This window comes from Dipodomys spectabilis, unplaced genomic scaffold, assembly GCF_019054845.1.
Source record: "Dipodomys spectabilis isolate Male_0828 unplaced genomic scaffold, ASM1905484v1 ptg000693l, whole genome shotgun sequence".
Classification (NCBI taxonomy): domain Eukaryota; kingdom Metazoa; phylum Chordata; class Mammalia; order Rodentia; family Heteromyidae; genus Dipodomys; species Dipodomys spectabilis.
In genome coordinates, this window is record NW_024871370.1 from 715,326 (window position 1) to 733,526 (window position 18,201).

The 18,201-nt window shown below is 56.5% G+C and overlaps 1 protein-coding gene across 1 annotated transcript; it reads left to right on the forward strand.

The window, feature by feature from the left end:
• Nucleotides 1-4,844: 4,844 nt before the first annotated feature.
• Bnip3 (BCL2 interacting protein 3) lies at nt 4,845-17,921 on the forward strand. Its single transcript, XM_042672317.1, has 6 exons — nt 4,845-4,983; nt 14,122-14,272; nt 14,843-14,927; nt 15,897-16,003; nt 16,082-16,231; nt 17,088-17,921. Exons 1-6 carry the CDS (start codon nt 4,938-4,940, stop codon nt 17,131-17,133), a joined length of 585 nt encoding a protein of 194 aa, XP_042528251.1. The 5' UTR covers nt 4,845-4,937; the 3' UTR covers nt 17,134-17,921.
• Nucleotides 17,922-18,201: the final 280 nt, after the last annotated feature.

Here is an 18,201-nt window from a genome sequence, read left to right on the forward strand (position 1 = left end):
GGCCTTTGTAGTTATCCTCTGTTCTTAGACACTGAGCCAAAGCATGGAAGAGTTTGGCAATAAACCATACTGCTTCTATAAAGAGCAGAGCCACAGGTGCCACCTGGATGGGTTGTTGGGGGAGGGGGTCAGAGAGGTGGGGTGGGATGTGGGACGGGGATGGGGGCAGTTCAAGAGTTGGCTGTCCTTCTCTGCACCTTTCCTTAAGGACAGACATCGATAACACCAGTGTTTTTCCTATTAAACCTCATAACTTTTTCTGTGCACATCTTGAACATTTTTGTTCTGTGTACTTCTAGACTGCGTGGTCACTCCTGGACCCAAGTGTTCACTTTTAAACTGGCCTTTGCTGTGTGTGAGCAAGCCATCACGGTGGATACACTTACCTCAAAGCAGCCTATCCAGTTCTCAGATGTTCAAATAGGTTTCTAATTGATCATCTTGAACTACTCAACTAGTGTCCTTAGCTGATTTACATCAAGAAGATACTGGCTGAACACTTACCATAGGCCAGGCAGGGTAAGTGCCTATTGAATGCCTAGGGGAAAAACACCCTTGCAGTCCGGAACTTGTGGGAGGAGGCATCTAGACTGGATCCTAGACTGGATCTATCTTCTGCCTTCATCCTGCATTGCCCACGGCTTCCAGAGCCACCCTGAGGGGTGGGCAGGGCCAGGCTCCAGCGCTGGGCTGATATTTCACAGCTTAGTCTGCCACACAGAATGCATTGCTGCTAGTTCCCTTGGTTAAAAGACCAAATTACAGCCACCTGGAGATTTTAATTGGCTTTGCTTCCCTGGCTTCCCAGGTGGCTCAGTGGTAGAGCGCTTACCTTGCATGCCTGAGGCCCTGGGTTCAATTCCTCAGCACCACATAAGCAAAAAGCTGGAAGTGGCTCTGTGGCTCAAGTGGTAAAGCGCTAGCCTTGAGCTGAAGAGCTGAGGGACAGCACCCAGGCCCAGAGTTCAGGCCCCACGACCGGACCCCTTCCCTCCCCCAAAAAAGATCTAAACAAAATAAAGAGAAACGCAAGTAGAAAGACCAGAGCCAGCCAGAGCCGTGGCGAGGGCAGCCCTCCACTGGAAGAGGACCTCTGGTGACCTTACAAGCTGCGTGGCACACAGCCTGAAGACAGAGTGCTGCCTGAGAAGGCGATCAAGTAAACTGTTTTAAAAGCTGTCCATCATTTCCAAGTTCTGGTCCACCCACAGTGGAGGCGGGAAACAGCTCACCAGTTACCTGCCGCCACCTGTTTCCCTGCCAGGATTAAGCGGCGGGAGCTCATTATCGCGCTGATGGCCGGCCCGGGTCAGTGTGCTGCCAGAGTAAAGTTAGCACAGGCGGCAACTCCATCCTGACTTTTAGCTTAATCGGTGGGGCCTAGTATAGGAGTTAATTCAAAATGCTGACGTGTGTGTGTGTGCGCGCGCGTGCGCGGGCGCAAGTGTGCACGTTATGTGTCAGTCCCCAGAAGTTGGGGCCTGGGCGCTGTCCCTGGGCTCTTTGGCTCACGGCTGGCGCTCTACCATTTGAGGCACAGCTCCACTCCCAGTGTTGCGTTATTAACTGGAGATCAGGGTTCTGAGGACTCTCCTGCCCTGGCTGGCTGTGGAACACGAACAGACCTCCAGCAAAGCCAGGCCCACTGGCCTACAGGCCACAGACCCACCGGCCCACAGACCCCCAGACCCCAGGCCCACAGACCCCCAGACCCCCAGGCCCACAGACCCACCGGCCCACAGACCCCCAGACCCACAGGCCCACAGACCCACAGACCCACAGACTCACCAGCTCACAGGCCCACCGGCCCACCGGCCCACAGGCCCACAGGCCCACAGACCTACAGACCCACAGACCCACCGGCTCACAGGCCCACAGGCCCACAGACCCCAGACCTATAGACCCCAGACCTACAGACACACAGACCTACAGATCCCAGACCCCAGACCTACAGACCCATAGACCACAGACCCACAGGCCCACAGACCCCAGACCTACAGACACACAGACCTACAGACCCCAGACCTACAGAACACAGACCTACAGAACACAGACCCACATAACCCCAGACACACAGACCCCAGACCTACAGACCCATAGACCACAGACCCACAGGCCTACAGACCCCAGACCCCAGACCTACAGACCCATAGACCACAGACCTACAGACCCCAGACCTACAGACCCCAGACCTACAGACCCCAGACCCACAGACCCCAGACCTACAGACCCATAGACCCCAGACCCACAGACCCCAGACCTACAGACCCATAGACCCCAGACCCATAGACCCCAGACCCACAGACCCCAGACCTACAGACCCATAGACCCCAGACCACAGACCTACAGACCCACAGACCTACAGACCCCAGACCCACAGACCTACAGACCCCAGACCCACAGACCCCAGACCCACAGACCCACAGACCCACAGACCCCAGACCCCAGACCCACAGACCCCAGACCCCAGACCCATAGACCACAGACCCCTGACCCACAGACCTACAGACCTACAGACCCCAGACCCACAGACCCCAGACCCACAGACCCACAGACCCCAGACCCACAGACCCCAGACCCCAGACCCACAGACCCCAGACCCCAGACCCACAGCCCCACAGCCCCACAGACCTACAGACCCCAGACCCACAGACCCCAGACCCACAGACCCCAGACCCCAGACCCACAGACCCCAGACCCCAGACCCACAGACCACAGACCCCAGACCCACAGACCTACAGACCCCAGACCCACAGACCCCAGACCCACAGACCCCAGACCTACAGACCCCAGACCTACAGACCCACAGACCCCAGACCCACAGACCCACAGACCTACAGACCCCAGACCCACAGACCCCAGACCCACAGACCCACAGACCCCAGACCTACAGACCCCAGACCTACAGACCCACAGACCCACAGACCCCAGACCTACAGACCCCAGACCTACAGACCCCAGACCCACAGACCCACAGACCCCAGACCCACAGACCCCAGACCCCAGACCCCAGACCCCAGACCCACAGACCTACAGACCCCAGACTCACAGACCCCAGACCCACAGACCCATAGACCCCAGACCTACAGACCCCAGACCCCAGACCCACAGACCACAGACCACAGACCAGACCCACAGACCCCAGACCTACAGACCCACAGACCCCAGACCCCAGACCACAGACCCACAGACCCCAGACCCCAGACCACAGACCCACAGACCCACAGACCCCAGACCCCAGACCCACAGACCCCAGACCCACAGACCCCAGACCCCAGACCCACAGACCACAGACCCACAGACCCCAGACCCGCAGACCCCAGACCCCAGACCCACAGACCCACAGACCCCAGACCCACAGACCCACAGACCCACAGACCCACAGACCACAGACCTACAGACCCCAGACCCACAGACCCGCAGACCCCAGACCCCAGACCCACAGACCACAGACCCACAGACCCACAGACCCACAGACCACAGACCCCAGACCCCAGACCCCAGACCCACAGACCACAGACCCACAGACCCCAGACCTACAGACCCACAGACCTACAGACCCACAGACCCCAGACCTACAGACCCCAGACCCACAGACCCACAGACCCCAGACCCACAGACCCCAGACCCCAGACCCACAGACCCCAGACCCCAGACCCACAGACCTACAGACCCCAGACTCACAGACCCCAGACCCCAGACCCACAGACCACAGACCCCAGACCCACAGACCCACAGACCCACAGACCCCAGACCCACAGACCCCAGGCCCACAGACCCATAGACCCCAGACCTACAGACCCCAGACCCACAGACCACAGACCACAGACCAGACCCACAGACCCCAGACCTACAGACCCACAGACCCCAGACCACAGACCCACAGACCCCAGACCCCAGACCCCAGACCACAGACCACAGACCCACAGACCCCAGACCCACAGACCTACAGACCCCAGACCCACAGACCACAGACCCACAGACCCCAGACCCACAGACCCCAGACCCACAGACCCACAGACCCCAGACCCACAGACCCCAGACCCACAGACCCACAGACCCACAGACCCCAGACCCCAGACCCACAGACCCCAGACCCACAGACCCCAGACCCACAGACCCACAGACCCCAGACCCACAGACCCGCAGACCCCAGACCCCAGACCCACAGACCCACAGACCCACAGACCCCAGACCCACAGACCCGCAGACCCCAGACCCCAGACCCACAGACCACAGACCACAGACCCACAGACCCACAGACCCCAGACCCACAGACCCCAGACCCCAGACCCACAGACCCCAGACCCCAGACCCACAGACCACAGACCACAGACCCACAGACCCACAGACCCACAGACCCCAGACCTACAGACCCCAGACCCACAGACCCACAGACCCCAGACCCCAGACCCACAGACCCCAGACCCACAGACCCCAGACCCACCGGCGGCCCCGCCGCGCCCGGTGACCTTCTACCGGTCACCTCTTCATGAAGCCATGCCTGGCTGCGAGGCCCAGGGCCGGGCGGGCGGGCGCGGCGGCGGCCCGCAGAGCGGCTCCCCCGACGCTTCGGCCTGCGCGCGTGACGGAGCGCGGGAGGCGGAGCCTCCACTGTTTACACCACGAGGCCGACCCGCCCGCCACGCCCTCCGCGCACGCGCCTCAGTCCCCGCCCCGCGCACGCGCCGCACGCGCCACACGCGCCCCTCGGCTCTCGGGCCCGCCCTCGCCGCTCGAGCCCCGCCCTACAGCCAATGGGCGACGCCGCCCGTGCACGTCGGCCCGCTCCGCCCCGCCCCGCGCACCTCCTCGCCTCGCGCGGCCTCCGCTCCGTGCAGAGCTGCAGTCGGCGCCGCGCCGCGCCGCTTTCCGGACCTCCCCCGAGGCCTAGCTGCAGTCGGGCGCGGGGCGCGCCGCCGCCGGCCTTCGGCGCCATGTCGGAGAGCGGGGCTCCAGGGCCGCAGGAGGAGAACCTACAGGGTGAGGGCGCGGACGGGGCGCCGCGGGCCGGCGGGACCGCGCCCGCGTCGGCGGGGCTGGGAGCCGCCGGGCTCACGCGGTGTTAGCCCGCGCGCCGGCCCCGAGGGGTCCCCGGGTGGGCCGGCTCGCCGCGGGCCTGCGCCTTCCGCCGGGCGCCGGCGTGGGGGCCGGGCGGCTGCAGCCGCGGGGACGGGCGGTCTCGGGCCGGGAGCTCTGCGTGAGGCTTTTCCCGAAGCCCGACCCCGGGCGCTGTGCGCTCTCCGCCGGGCGGCTCTCACCGGGCTCGAGTTCCGGCCGGCGCGCGCATGGGACCCGGGGGGGGGGGGGGCGGTGTGGCTGGAGGGGCGGTGCGCGTGCACGCTGGCGGGGGCCCGGTGTGGCTGGGGGGTGGTGGTGCGCGTGCACGCGGCCGGGTGTCCCGGTGTGGCTGGGGGCGGTACGCGTGCACGCGGGCCCGGTGTGGCTGGAGGGGCCGTGCGCGTGCACGCGGGCGGGGGTCCCGGTGTGGCTGGAGGGGGCGTGCGCGTGCACGCGGGCGGGGGTCCCGGTGTGGCTGGAGGGGGCCGTGCGCGGCTGGGGGTCTGGCGCGCGTGCACGCGGCTGGAGGGGCCCGCCGTGGCTGGGGGTCTGGCGCGCGTGCACGCGGCTGGAGGGGCCCGCTGTGGCTGGGGGTCTGGCGCGCGTGCACGCGGCTGGAGGGGCCCCGCTGTGGCTGGGGGTCTGGCGCGCGTGCGCGCGCCCGGCCACGCCTCCAGTCTGCTTGCTGAGTCACGCACGGCCGGGCGGGCGCCCCGAGCGCGGAGGTCCCGAGGCTTTGCCCACTCTATAAAAAGGCGCTTACACCGCGGGACCTCGCGGGGGTTTGGGTCGCGCCCGGCGGACGTGCGGCCCGGCGCGGGCGCGGGCGGTCACCCGAGTCACGTGGGCCCGCCGCGCCCCGGGACACGTGAGCCCCGGCACCTCCTCCGCGTTCCTGGGAGACCTCACCGGCGGGACTGCGCGCTCCGCACCCCCCGGGTCTCCTGGGGGTGACGGCCGGACCCCCACCGTGCCCCGCCCCACCCCCCTCCCCGCGCCCCACCCCCCCTCCCCGCGCCCCACCCCCCCTCCCCGCGCCCGCCACCCTCCCCGCGCCACCCCCCTCCCCGCGCCCCACCCCCCCTCCCCGCGCCCCCCCCCCCCCTCCCCGCGCCCCCCCCCCCCCGCGCCCGCCACCCTCCCCGCGCCGCCCCCTCCCCGCGCCACCCCCTCCCCACGCCCGCCACCCTCCCCGCGCCGCCCCCTCCCCGCGCCCCATCCCCCCTCCCCGCGCCACCCCCTCCCCGCGCCCGCCACCCTCCCCGCGCCGCCCCCTCCCCGCGCCCCATCCCCCCTCCCCGCGCCCCACCCCCCCTCCCCGCGCCCCCCCCCCCGCGCCCCACCCCCCCTCCCCGCGCCCCACCCCCCCTCCCCGCGCCACCCCCTCCCCGCGCCCGCCACCCTCCCCGCGCCGCCCCCTCCCCGCGCCCCATCCCCCCTCCCCGCGCCCCACCCCCCCTCCCCGCGCCCGCCACCCTCCCCGCGCCTCACCCCCCTCCCCGCGCCCGCCCCCCTCCCCGCGCCCCACCTCCCCTCCCCGCGCCCGCCCCCCTCCCCGCGCCCGCCCCCCTCCCCGCGCCCCCCCTTCCCCGCGCCCGCCAACCTCCTCCACCCCCCACCCGCTCTAGCTCGCTGCTCTCTGGCGAGCTTCTGGTAAATGCAGAAGCCAGGGAGGGAGGCCCTCAGTTCCAGAAGCTTCCACCTTCTGAGCCCTGCCTGTCGCTGCGGAGCCTGTTCGGTGGCTGCGAGGTGGCAGATATGGTTGTGCCTTTGGAGCACTGCAGTGTCAGCATCGCTGTAATTTAGGGCGCGGGTTTCCCACGTCCGTGATGTGGCCGAAGCTGCCAGATGGAGGAATAAGACTGACAGCAGTTAAGGCACAAAACCGGGGGCTCTGTGTCCAGTACCAGGGACACTTGGATCTTGGGGGACAAAGGCACACTTCAGGACACCCCCTGGCAACGGGGAAGTGGAGGTGTGAGCTCGTGTTCTTAGAACCTCTAGTAGACCTGGCTGACCGCAAGGCTGTCATTCTCTCCCAGCCCACCCGGGTCACTGAAGTTTAAGAAGTTCCCCGAAGCCCCCTTCTTGGGAGAGGAGCCTGTGAGTGTGACGGGGTCGAGCAGCCCCGAGCCTCTTCCGCAGGAAGCCAGCCCTCTCTGCCCACCGCCTAGGGGATGAGGAAACTAGGCCTCTGCTCAGCGGCTTGGCGTCATCTCCAGCAGTGCTTTGCTTCCAGGGGGTGTGGCTGCTTCTGGAGAGGGAGGGAGCCCCCAGGTGGTTCTGTCCCCCAGACATGGGGGGAGGGGTCAGCCAGGGTGTGGCAGCTGGGTCCTGCCACTTAACTCCCACAGGCTAAGTTCCTTCAGTCTGGGGGGGGGGGTGGTCTCTGTTGTAGGCCCTACTAGTGCCTGGAGGACTTGGATGCAGAGCCGTGTGGCTGGGGGTCACTGGAGGTCACTGTTGTAAGCACCCAGAGGCTGTACGTAGTTGACATTTTATTTTTTAACGAGATGAGAGGGAGAAAGGTGAGAATGAAGGAATGGGTTAAGACTTTAAAAACTGATTGGTGTGGTGGCACAGAGGTTGAATTCCAGGGTGAGACCCTGTCTTGAAAAGTTGTATTTGTCTAAAGTCAGTCTATTAGTGACTTTTTGTAATATTTAAATATCAGTAGGTAGATTTTGCTCGTATAACCTCACCTATATTTAGAAGGTAGTTAAAATCAACTTGATGTGAATCTTGGTGTGGCAAGTATAAATGAGAAGGGGGGAAAGCCAGCCCAGTGGCGATTCAGGAGGCTGAGATGTGAGGATCAGGGTTTGAAGCCAGACTGGCAGATAAATCTAAGAGACTCATCTGCCAGCAAAAAGCCAGAAGTGGAGGTATTCCTCAAGTGGTAGAGCACCAGAATTGAGAGAAGAAGCCAAGTGAGAATGTGAGGCCCGAGTTCCAGCCCCAGCCAGACACACATGTACGCGTGTGTGCAGTAGGGTACAGGGGTCAGAAGTGCCCCCAGTCTTTGTTAGGCTTAGGTATGTTTACGTTTTCAGGGGTTGTTAAGTCTTAACCCAAATCTTTTTTTGCTGAAAAGTTGGCTAATTGCAGAACACAGGCGGTAGCAGCGTCAGATTTCTTCATTTTCCAGGAAGTGGAGTTTCTGGCCAGTGGTGAGCCCTCACTGCTCTAGTGGAGCGTGGGGCCCCCCGGCCTTTCACTGCAGCCCTTCCAGAGCCCCTCCCCCTTCCCCAAGCTGCTCACATCTCCACAGTGGTTTTGAGGAGCATAACTAGGATTTGAGTTGGTTCCCTCTGAAGTTCATAGATGTAGTCAGTGCAGCAGTGTCTGGACACAGTGGTCCCTGTGTAGCCTGAGATGCCTCTGTGTAATGAGCAGACACTGGTCTTTGTCCTTAGTTCCTGGCAGAGCCCCTCACGGTCCCTTTGGAATATGTTAATGTTTATGCTGGTCAGGTAACTTGGGGCCCTAGGATAGAGAACTTCACACTTGGGGCTAGTCACCAGTTTATAGAAACTCAGGCTGCCAGGGAGAGGCCAGAGGTTGGGTTATTTTGTGACACAAGAAAAGACTTGGAGCCTCAAGTTCATTGGTAATTAGAAAGTTAACAAGCTTGAGTTCTGTGAGTTTCAACAGATGACTGGATTTGGGGAGAGGGTGTGTGAAAAACCCTACATTTTATAGCCTAAGTATGGTGGGCCAGGCACCCTGGCCAGCCAGCTGGTGTGGGTGTGCAGGCTTGTGAGAGTCCGGTCTGACTGACACCGATTTAGGGGGTGTAGTGCCAGAATTATTTGGACAGTCGGGACACCCAGTTGCTTTTGGTGAGTGGGTTGTTGGCTGGGAATTTGCACATTTGCTGCAGGAATGGAAGAAGACAACACAGCCTCCACCTCCAGTTATGTCACCTGACAGGTCCAGGCCCAGAATGGGCTGGTGCAGGACGGGAAACCGAGCTTCATTTTCCCAGTTAGATTCAGGTTTAGATACGGGATTTAAACTCGGCCCTCACTCTTGCTAAGCGGCTACTGCACCACTGCAGCTGCTCCAGCCGTTTTTTTCCTTTCAGTTATCAAGGTAGAATCTTAGGTTTTTGCCCAAGCCTAGCCTCCGACCAAGATCCTTCTTACCTACAACCTCATGTGTGGCCACCCTACTTAGTTGAGTTGGGGATCTCATTAATTTTGAGGCTAGACTCAAACCATGATTCTCCTGGTCTCTGCCTCCCAAGTAGCTGGGATTTCAGCAGGCACCACTGGGTCTGGCCTTGAGCTTTATGACATTGCTGTCCAGAATGGTGTGTGTAAATCTGATATTCTTCCCTTTAGCCTTGCTGGCATGAGACAGCTGGGGTTCTAGCCCCGCCTTCTGTGCATTGAGCTGGGTCCTCCTGAAACAGGGCTGTCGGCTGCTGAGGACCTGCCAGGGGCCACACTGTGACTCCAGCCTCTGGGCCCAGGCCTCCGATTTGCCTCTTTCCTGTTGTGTGACATTGGCCGTGCAGCAAGCACTGGTCCAGAGGCGTCCACCGTGGCACAGCCCATGTGCTTCTCCAGTGCGCCAAGTGAATGGACCACTCTCCCCTGATCACATGGCACCTTGTATGGCCGAAGGACAGGTAGCAGCTCAGGGTGATTAGATCGTCCTTAGTAGACATTACAGTGACTATAAAATTAGTTTATTCAGTTTTTCTAGTATGTAAGGTAGTGTTGTTTTTTTCTTCTGACAGTTACAGGGCATTGAGCTGAGGGCCTTGTGCTTGCTAGACAGGCACTCTATTCCTTATGCACCATTACCATTCTCTGACAAGTTGTCTTTATGTGCCTTAGTGTGTGTGTGTGTGTGTGTGCGCGTGTGTGCATGTGCGTGCGCGTGTGCGTGTGCACACGCGCACACACACAGCTGGTCCTGGGGCTTGAACACAGGGCCTGGTTGCTGTCCCTGAGCTTTTGTGCTCAAGGCCATCGCTGAACGATTGAGCCACAGCTCTGCTTCCTGCTTTTTGTGAGTTAATTGCAGATAGAGTCTCATGGACTTTGCTGCCTGGGCTGGCTTTGAACTGTGACCCTCTGATTTCAGCATTCTGATTAGCTAAGCACTGATGAGCCACAAGTTATCTGTTAACAAAGGGTTTTCTTTGTGTGTGTGGCAGGGGAGGAGTTTTCTCTTTTTCTTCTCTCTATTTGGTACTGGGTGTGGAACCCAGGACTTCATACTTGCTAGGTGAGTCCCTTGCCACTGAGCTGTGAGTGTGTGTCTTCCCCTTGTTATCATATGTAGATGGGATAAGTTCCATAACTCAGGTAATTGAGTGCCTTTCTTTCTGGACAGTGTCACCTCTTCCCCCTTTTTAAAAATTTTATTCTTGTAAAGATTCTGTACAGAGAGGTTACAGGTATGTCAGTAAGGTAATGAGTACATTTGTTTTTTTTTGGTCCGGTCGTGGGGCCTGAACTCTGGGCCTGGATGCTGTCCCTCAGCTCTTCAGCTCAAGGATAGCGCTCTACCAATTGAGCCACAGCGCCACTTCTGGTTTTTTCTTTTTTGCTTATGTGGTGCTGAGGAATCGAACCCAGGGCCTCATGCATGCAAGGCAAGCGCTCTACCACTGAGCCGCCTTCCCAGCCCATGAGTACATTTCTTATTGGGCATCTGTTTTTCTCCCACTATCCCTTCCTTCCCCCACTCCCCTCCTCCCCAAGTTGTAAGGTTCGTTTCCACCATAGTATCTTGTGAGTCTCACTGTTGAAGTGATTATCCTGTGACCTTGTTTCAGCATTTCGACAAAGGATTTCAGTAGACAACCTATGAACCAAGATAATCCTGGGTCCAGAAACAGATGTTGTGCACATGTGCATTTTTTTTTTGTCGGTCATGGGGCTTGCACTCTGGGCTTGGGTGCTGTCCCTGTGCTCTTCAGCTCAAGGCGAGCTCTCTACCACTTGAGCCACAGCGTCACTTCCAGTTTTCTAGTGGTTTATTGGTGATAAGAGTCTCATGGACTTTCCTGCCTAGGCTGGCTTTGAACCACGATCCTCAGATCTCAGCCTGAGTAGCTAGGATTACAGGCGTGAGCTACTGGGGCTTATTTATTTTTGTGCAGGTACTAGGGCTTGAACTCAGGGCCTTGTGGGGTCATCCCAGGTACTCACCATCCACATCTGGTGACAGAGCGAGTCACAGACTGGGAGATAAGAGTCTCAGGGACTTTCCTGTCCAGGCTGGATTTGAACTGCGATCCTCAGATCTCAGCCTCCTGAATAGAATACAGGCCTGAGACATAAGTGCCTGGCAGCTCTCTAGTTCAAAACTGGTGCTTTATCATGTGAGCTACACCTCCACTTCTAGCTTTTTGCTGGTGGAAACAAGAGTCATGGATTTGTTTGTGCATCTTGATTTCTGTTACAGAAGCACCGTAGAACAGAAGGGAAGTAGGCCACACCTTGTTTGAGTAGTAGCGTGAAAGTTAAATCCAGGTGGACCTAGTGGGGCCACAGAGTGACCTGTAGACTAATAACTGGATGTGGGCACCTGGGAAGGAGGTAGGGTTTTCTAGTAAACATTAGATAGTGCGGGCGCTTAATCAGTCATCAGCTGCTAGGTAAACATCCAGCTGAAGTGAGTACAACAGACACCATGAGATTGGAGACTGGAAGCCGGCTGTGTAGCTAACAGTGAGGCAGTGCCCATTTGTTTACTTTAGGTTTACACTGCTGGGCTCAGACCCAGGCCTTGCACCTGCTTAAAGTTCATGCATTAAATAATTTCCCCTCACAGCATACAAAAACAAGTTACTAGAATTCCCACTGTTCCATGCTTTTTAGAAATTTCCACAAATTGAAGTGTACCTGAAAATACATGTTATAGGAACAGGTAGCATACTGCTATTTGCATCTTTTTTTTTTTTTTTTGGCAGTTGTAGGGCTTGAACTCTGAGCCTGGGTGCTGTCTCTGAGTTCTTCGTCTCAACTTGCGTACTACACTTGAGCCATAGCGCCACTTCTGGTTTTCTGGTGGTTAACTGGAGATAAAAGTCATGGACTTTTCTGCCTGGGCTGACTTTGAATCTTGATCCTCAGATTCCAGCCTCCTGAGTATCTAGAGTTACAGGCGTGAACCACCAGTGCCTGGCTTACAGTTGTACATTTTACAGTCTGATGTTTTTGTCTTCATAAAACACCAGGTGCCGTGTTGGCAAATTTCCTTGCTTTTCCTACCAATAAATTAAAGGGAGGCGTCCAAAAAAAGTGGGCTTTTCTAGTAACCACTTGGGCTCAGGCACCTTTGCACTTGAAAAATCATATCCTTCCTGGACAGCTCATACCTGAGGAAACAGGCGGTAGTCATGGGCTAACAGTGGGTGAACTTGGCTGAGCGGAGGGAGGGATCAAACCAGCCCCGGCCCTTTCTCCCCAAACCTAGAGCTGAGCTTCCTGCCTCTGCATTTCTTTGAAAAGTAACTCATTTCTTTTTCTTTCTTTTTTTTTTGGGGGGGGGGGTTCAGTCTTGGGGACTGAACTCTGGGCCTGGGCGCTGTCCCTCAGCTCTTCAGCTCAAGGCTAGTGTTCTACCACTTGAGCCACAGCGCCACTTCCGGCTTTTTTCTTTTTGCTTATGTGGTGCTGAGGAATCGAACTCAGGGCCTCAGGCATGCAAGGCAAGCGCTCTACCACTGAGCCACCTTCCCAGCCCAGAGTAACTCATTTCTTTGAAAAATAACTCACTCTGCTTAGTGACAACCACCAGTTAACTTGGTAATGGGTTCCTATAAAAAGCAATACAGAGGGGCTGGGAAGGTGGCTCAGTGGTAGACCGCTTGCCTTGCATGCATGAGGCCCTGGGTTCGATTCCACAGCACCACATAAGCAAAAAGAAAAAAGCCGGAAGTGGCGCTGTGGCTCAAGTGGTAGAGTGCTAGCCTTGAGCTGAAGAGCTGAGGGACAGCGCCCAGGCCCAGAGTTCAGGCCCCACGACTGAACCTCCCCCCCCCCCCCCCCCCCCCAAAAAAAAATACAGAAAAGCTGCAAAGGTGAATTTTACAGGCTTTCAGGGATATTGTGCTCTTGAGAGTTAGAACTCTGCTGAATTTGGTGGCTCACATCTGTGAATTTGGTGGCTCACATCTGTGATCCTGATGCTTGGGAGGCTGAGATGGGGATGGCATGCTCAGGCCAGTCTGGGCCCAGGTCAAGGTCAAGTTTAAAGCATTTAAAAATGTTTAATGGTGCATTATTACATCTCCTAATTCTAAGAGTGTGTTTAACACTTAGGCTTGGGTAGAGGATGGGTCACATGGTCCTCTGATAGGACATACTGTGCTTGAGCTTAGACAAATGACTGGGAAGTGGCAGAGACTCAAGCTTTTATTAGTTTATTTGTCTCTTGAGTCAGGTCTCACTACTACGTAGGGCAGGCTGGTCTTGAACTTGGGTTCTTCTTATTTCAGTCTCACAAATGCTGGAATTATAGGTGTGTGCTACCATGTCTAGTTTGACAGGTTTTTTTCTTCTAAAAATTGAGCGTAAAGGCCGGGCCATGGTGGCTCACGCCTGTAATTCTAGCTATTCGGGAGGCTGAGATCTGAGGATTGTGGTTCAAAGCCAGCCTAGGCAGAAAAGTCCCTGTGAGAATCATCTCCAATAAACTCAAAAAAGCTGGAAGTGGCACTGTGGCTCAAGTGATAGAGCACTAGCTTTGAGCACAGAGAGGCTGAGGGACAGCCCCTATGCCTTGAGTTCAAGCCCCAGGATTGGAAAAACAAAACAAAAATTGAGTGCAAGACAAAAGGAATGAGTCTCTGGAGACTGCAGGCTTCGGGAACATCTGTATGCTATGAAGGAGTGGAAGAGGGCTGGTCTCCTGATGGAGAGGGGAGCTGTGACTAGTGATGCCAGGGCTGGAGGCTGCGTCGAGGTGGGTGGAGGAGCAGGCTCATTATGTGCTGCCGCAGGTGCTCTTGGGAGTGGAAGGGCGGGCGGGTTACATGAGATGACCAGATGTGAGTGAGTCCATGTGTCCAACTGTTCCTCTTGGCCTCTTCAGGCTCCTGGGTAGAATTGCACTTTAGCAATAATGGGAACGGGAGCAGTGTTCCAGCCTCAGTTTCTATTTATAATGGTGACATGGAAAAAATTCTTCTGGATGCCCAGCATGAATCTGGACGAAGTAGCTCCAAGAGTTCTCACTGTGACAGGTAGGTTTCCACAGGTGTGTGCATGACAGTGCTGGTGCCCTGGGGTGGGAGTTGTTGGGCTGAGCAGTGGCACGCGCACGGACATGGGCAGCTTGGAGGGGTCTGGGCTTCTGCACCTGAGGGTGCATTGGGAGAGCCTCCTGCAGCCATCCTTATAAAAGGAACTTTGCCATCAGGTGCCTGAAAAGTGCCTGGCAAAGCTAGGAACAGACAGGTTAGCGTTACAGAGTTGGGCCCTCCTGCCCCCGGGTCTGGAGTTTCACTCTCACCCTCTTTTGCTTGTGTCAGAGGGCTCCTGGTTAGCAGCAGCTAGGAAGAATTCAAGGTTTGTCAGGGGTCTCAAGGGTGGAGCTGACTGCAGCCTCTCCCTGAGGCTGAGCCACCAGCCTTGTCTGCCAGAAGAGTCTGTTTGGTTCTGTTCTGGTGGTAGCCAGGAGGGAACCAGGCACTGGCAGGTACCCCTGTCCTGGCCAGGCAATAGTTCCTACTTTGGGGTTTGGGGATATCTGTTTCAGTGATGGTCCTCACATAGTTTTTCTGTTCTCCCCTTTTTTCCACTTCATCACCAAGCCCACCTCGCTCGCAGACACCACAGGATACCACCAGGGTTTCTGAAGTGGACACACACAGCATTGGGGAAAAAAACAGCTCTCAGGTAAGCTGAGGGGCCGTGCAGGGGCAGGTGAGTTGTCTTGACAGCAGGTAGCTGGCTTGTGTGGTGGGTCTCATGCCTACAGCCAGGAGAAGCTGGGATGGCCTGTGAAGCGGTAGCTGTCTTCTATGGCCATAGCTGGGCAGTGAGTGCGAGTCGGCTTCCACCGACATAGCGGCTCAGGACCCATTTCCTTTTTTTTGGTCACTTGTGGGGCTGGAACTCAAGGCCTGGGCGCTGTCCCTGAGTTCTTTGCTCAAGGCTAGTGTTCTACCACTTTGAACCAAACTTCACTTCTGATTTTCTGATGGTTAATTGGAGATGAGCCCCATGGACTTTTCTGCCTGGGCTGGCTTTGAACTGTATTCCTTAGATCAGCTCAGTCTCCCAAGTAGCTAGGATTATAGATTAGATATGATCCACCAGGCTTATCTCTCTTTTTTTTTTGGTCATGTCCCTGAGCTCTTTAGCTCAAGGTGAGTGCTCTACCACCTGAGCCACAGCACCACTTCTGGTTTTCTGATGGTTAATCGGAGAAAAGAGTCTCACAGACTTTCCTGCCTGGGCTGGCTTTGAACTGCCATCCTCAGATCTCAGCCTCCTGAGTAGTTAGGATGACAGGCGTGAGCCACTGGCGCCCGGCTTTACCTAAAATTGTGATAAGCGTTTCTTCTCCCTCAGTCTGTCAGCATCTTTTCACCTTGCTTGGGATACAGTATTTGTGGATCTGGCCTTGCCTATCTTGAGCTGTTCTGGATTAATGTTTTCTTCCACTCTAACCGTAGTCACCGCCCTTCTTGGAGGCTCTCAAGGGTGCTGTATGCGCACTGTCCTCAGGGAGGAGCCCCCTGGGGCTCTGTCGTGGACAGGTCTGAGGTGCAGGCGCGTGTCTCTGGGCTCTGCCTTCCGCTTACTGACCTCATGTTGTCCGGTGTGATGTGACAGGCTGATCTGTGTAATATTTGCTCTTAGTCCGAGGAAGATTATATTGAGAGAAGGAGAGAAGTTGAAAGCATCTTGAAGAAAAACTCAGATTGGATATGGGACTGGTCGAGCCGGCCAGAAAATATCCCCCCAAAGTAAGTCTTGTGGGATGTGGGTGGGTGCTTCTCTGGACAGGACAGTGTCGGACACGCATCTCTGACCATTTCCCCTAGGGAGTTCCTTTTTAAGCACCCGAAGCGCACAGCTACGCTCAGCATGAGGAACACCAGCGTCATGAAGAAAGGGGGCATATTCTCAGCTGAGTTTCTCAAGGTCTTCCTTCCTTCTCTGCTGCTCTCTCATCTGCTGGCCATCGGATTGGGGTAGGTGACATGGCCGGTGGGCTTTTCCCTCTGGTCCTCTGTGGTGAGTGCACTGATGGTCAGCGGCTTGCCACGCCCCCAGCAGGACAGGGTCTGCTCACCTCAGCGGGTCTCCACCTCCTTGGAGTCCTTGTAGCTGTAGTGTGAGGCTGAGCGAGTGCACCTGTGGATTAAGCCAGAGCAGGAAACGAGGGGGGAACAGAGCCACTGGGCTTCGAGGTCCTCTGCAGCCTCTGTGCTGGGGTGGCTTCACGGGGCCCTGCAGCGTACAGCACTGGGTAGGAGGCCTGTGTGGCTTTCCAGCTAGGTTGGCCAGGGCATGTGTTGGAGGCCTAGGGACAGGATGGAAAGGCCTGCAGATGGCTCAGTTGTCCCTGTCCCCAGACACTGTTGGTGTGGCCCAGCAGACCAGGTCTACTTTTTTTTTGTCTGTTATGAGGCTTGAACTCTGGGCCTGGGCGCTGTCCCTCAGCTCTTGAGCTCAAGCTAGTATTCTACCACTTGAGCCATAGCACCACTTCTGGTTTTTCTGTTTAATGTGGTGCCAAAGAATTGAACCCAGAACCTTATGCATGTGAGGCAAGCACTCTACCACTGAGCCACCTTCCCAGCCCCCCCCAACCTGCTTTTTAATGATACTGGGAGCCAAGTGCACACAGCAGATTTGCCTGAGTCCTGCCCCAGCTGCTATCCCTTTGTCTGCTAGAACATAAGTGATGTTTCAAAAGTTTTGGTAATACAAGTTATGTATCAGCAATTTGTGCAAGAGGTCTGCAAGGGGCAGCCCCCATTGACACTGGCAGGCAGGCTGCCCAGGTCCGGGGTGCATGTACTAACTGCGCCCCCTTTCCGCTAGGATCTACATTGGAAGGCGCTTGACCCCCTCCACCAGCACCTTCTGATGGAGCGCAGCGCCGACCTGCTCGCAGTGGGGATAGCGTCGGAGCCGGCCCAGCTGGAGAGCCCTCGTGGTCTGAGGGTGGCTGCACCACTTGTGTTTGTTCTGTAAACGCGGCTTTCCTAACTTGGTAGATGGAAGAGCAGACGTTGAACTCATGCTGACCTGTCACACTACACTGGGATCAATGGACAAGCATGTCAGACGGATGCTTACTGTAAACTTTGGTAGTAAGTTTCCTTTGGGTATTAGGTATAAATAGTATAAATAATTGTAATGAACAAGTCATGATGTATACACTATTTAAAAACTATCTGTAACCTTAATTCAGCTGATACACTTTATATTTCAAAAGAATGAATAACGTTGATAGTGAACTCACTACATTAAGAAGTTTGTCTAAAAGGAATATTGTGGCCTTATAATTAAACTATGATAGAAAGTACGATGTATGCAATTGAAGTGAAAGCTGGTTGTCTATAAAGAACACTTGACCCTGTGACCCATGGAGTACAAAATAGCAGCAAGGGATGTGTGCAGACGCCCGAGCAGTCTGCTTCTTGCAGCGAGACTCCGGCCTGGCGGCCAGCCAGCCGCCCCTCCACATTCAGCTGTCTGTTAGGTGCAGCATGAATCCCTTGTGTGCAAGTTTTGCGTGCTTTTAGCAGTCAGCTTTACTGTAAGCAAATGTTTCCTTTGAAGGACTGGACATAGTAAAACCATGAATCTGCCAAATCTTTCAGCGAATATTGAAATGAGTTAATAAAAACAAATAAAAAAGCTTCTATTCAACCCGGCCTATTGTGCGTTCATCCTTTTTCTATAGCATGATTTCCTCCCTAATGTGCTGGATCTAGGACTTAGTCCCTGTACTTTTTTGCCCAAGGCCAGTGCTCTACCACTTGAGTCACAACTCCACTCCAGCTTTTTTTTTTTTTTTTTGTCGTGGGGCTTGAACTCGGCTTGGGCGCTGTCCTTGCACTCTTCAGCTCAAGGTGAGTGTTCTACCACTTGAGCCACAGCACCACTTCGGGTTTTCTAGTGGTTTACTGGAGATAAGAGTCTCATGGAC

Excerpts from the sequence above, each read along its gene's own strand:
- Bnip3 (XM_042672317.1), top strand. The coding sequence starts at position 4,938 with ATGTCGGAGAGCGGGGCTCCAGGGCCGCAGGAGGAGAACCTACAGG. Across the intron at positions 14,928-15,896 it reads GGGAAAAAAACAGCTCTCAG|TCCGAGGAAGATTATATTGA; the intron begins GTAAGCTGAGGG and ends ATTTGCTCTTAG. Across the intron at positions 16,004-16,081 it reads CCAGAAAATATCCCCCCAAA|GGAGTTCCTTTTTAAGCACC; the intron begins GTAAGTCTTGTG and ends CATTTCCCCTAG.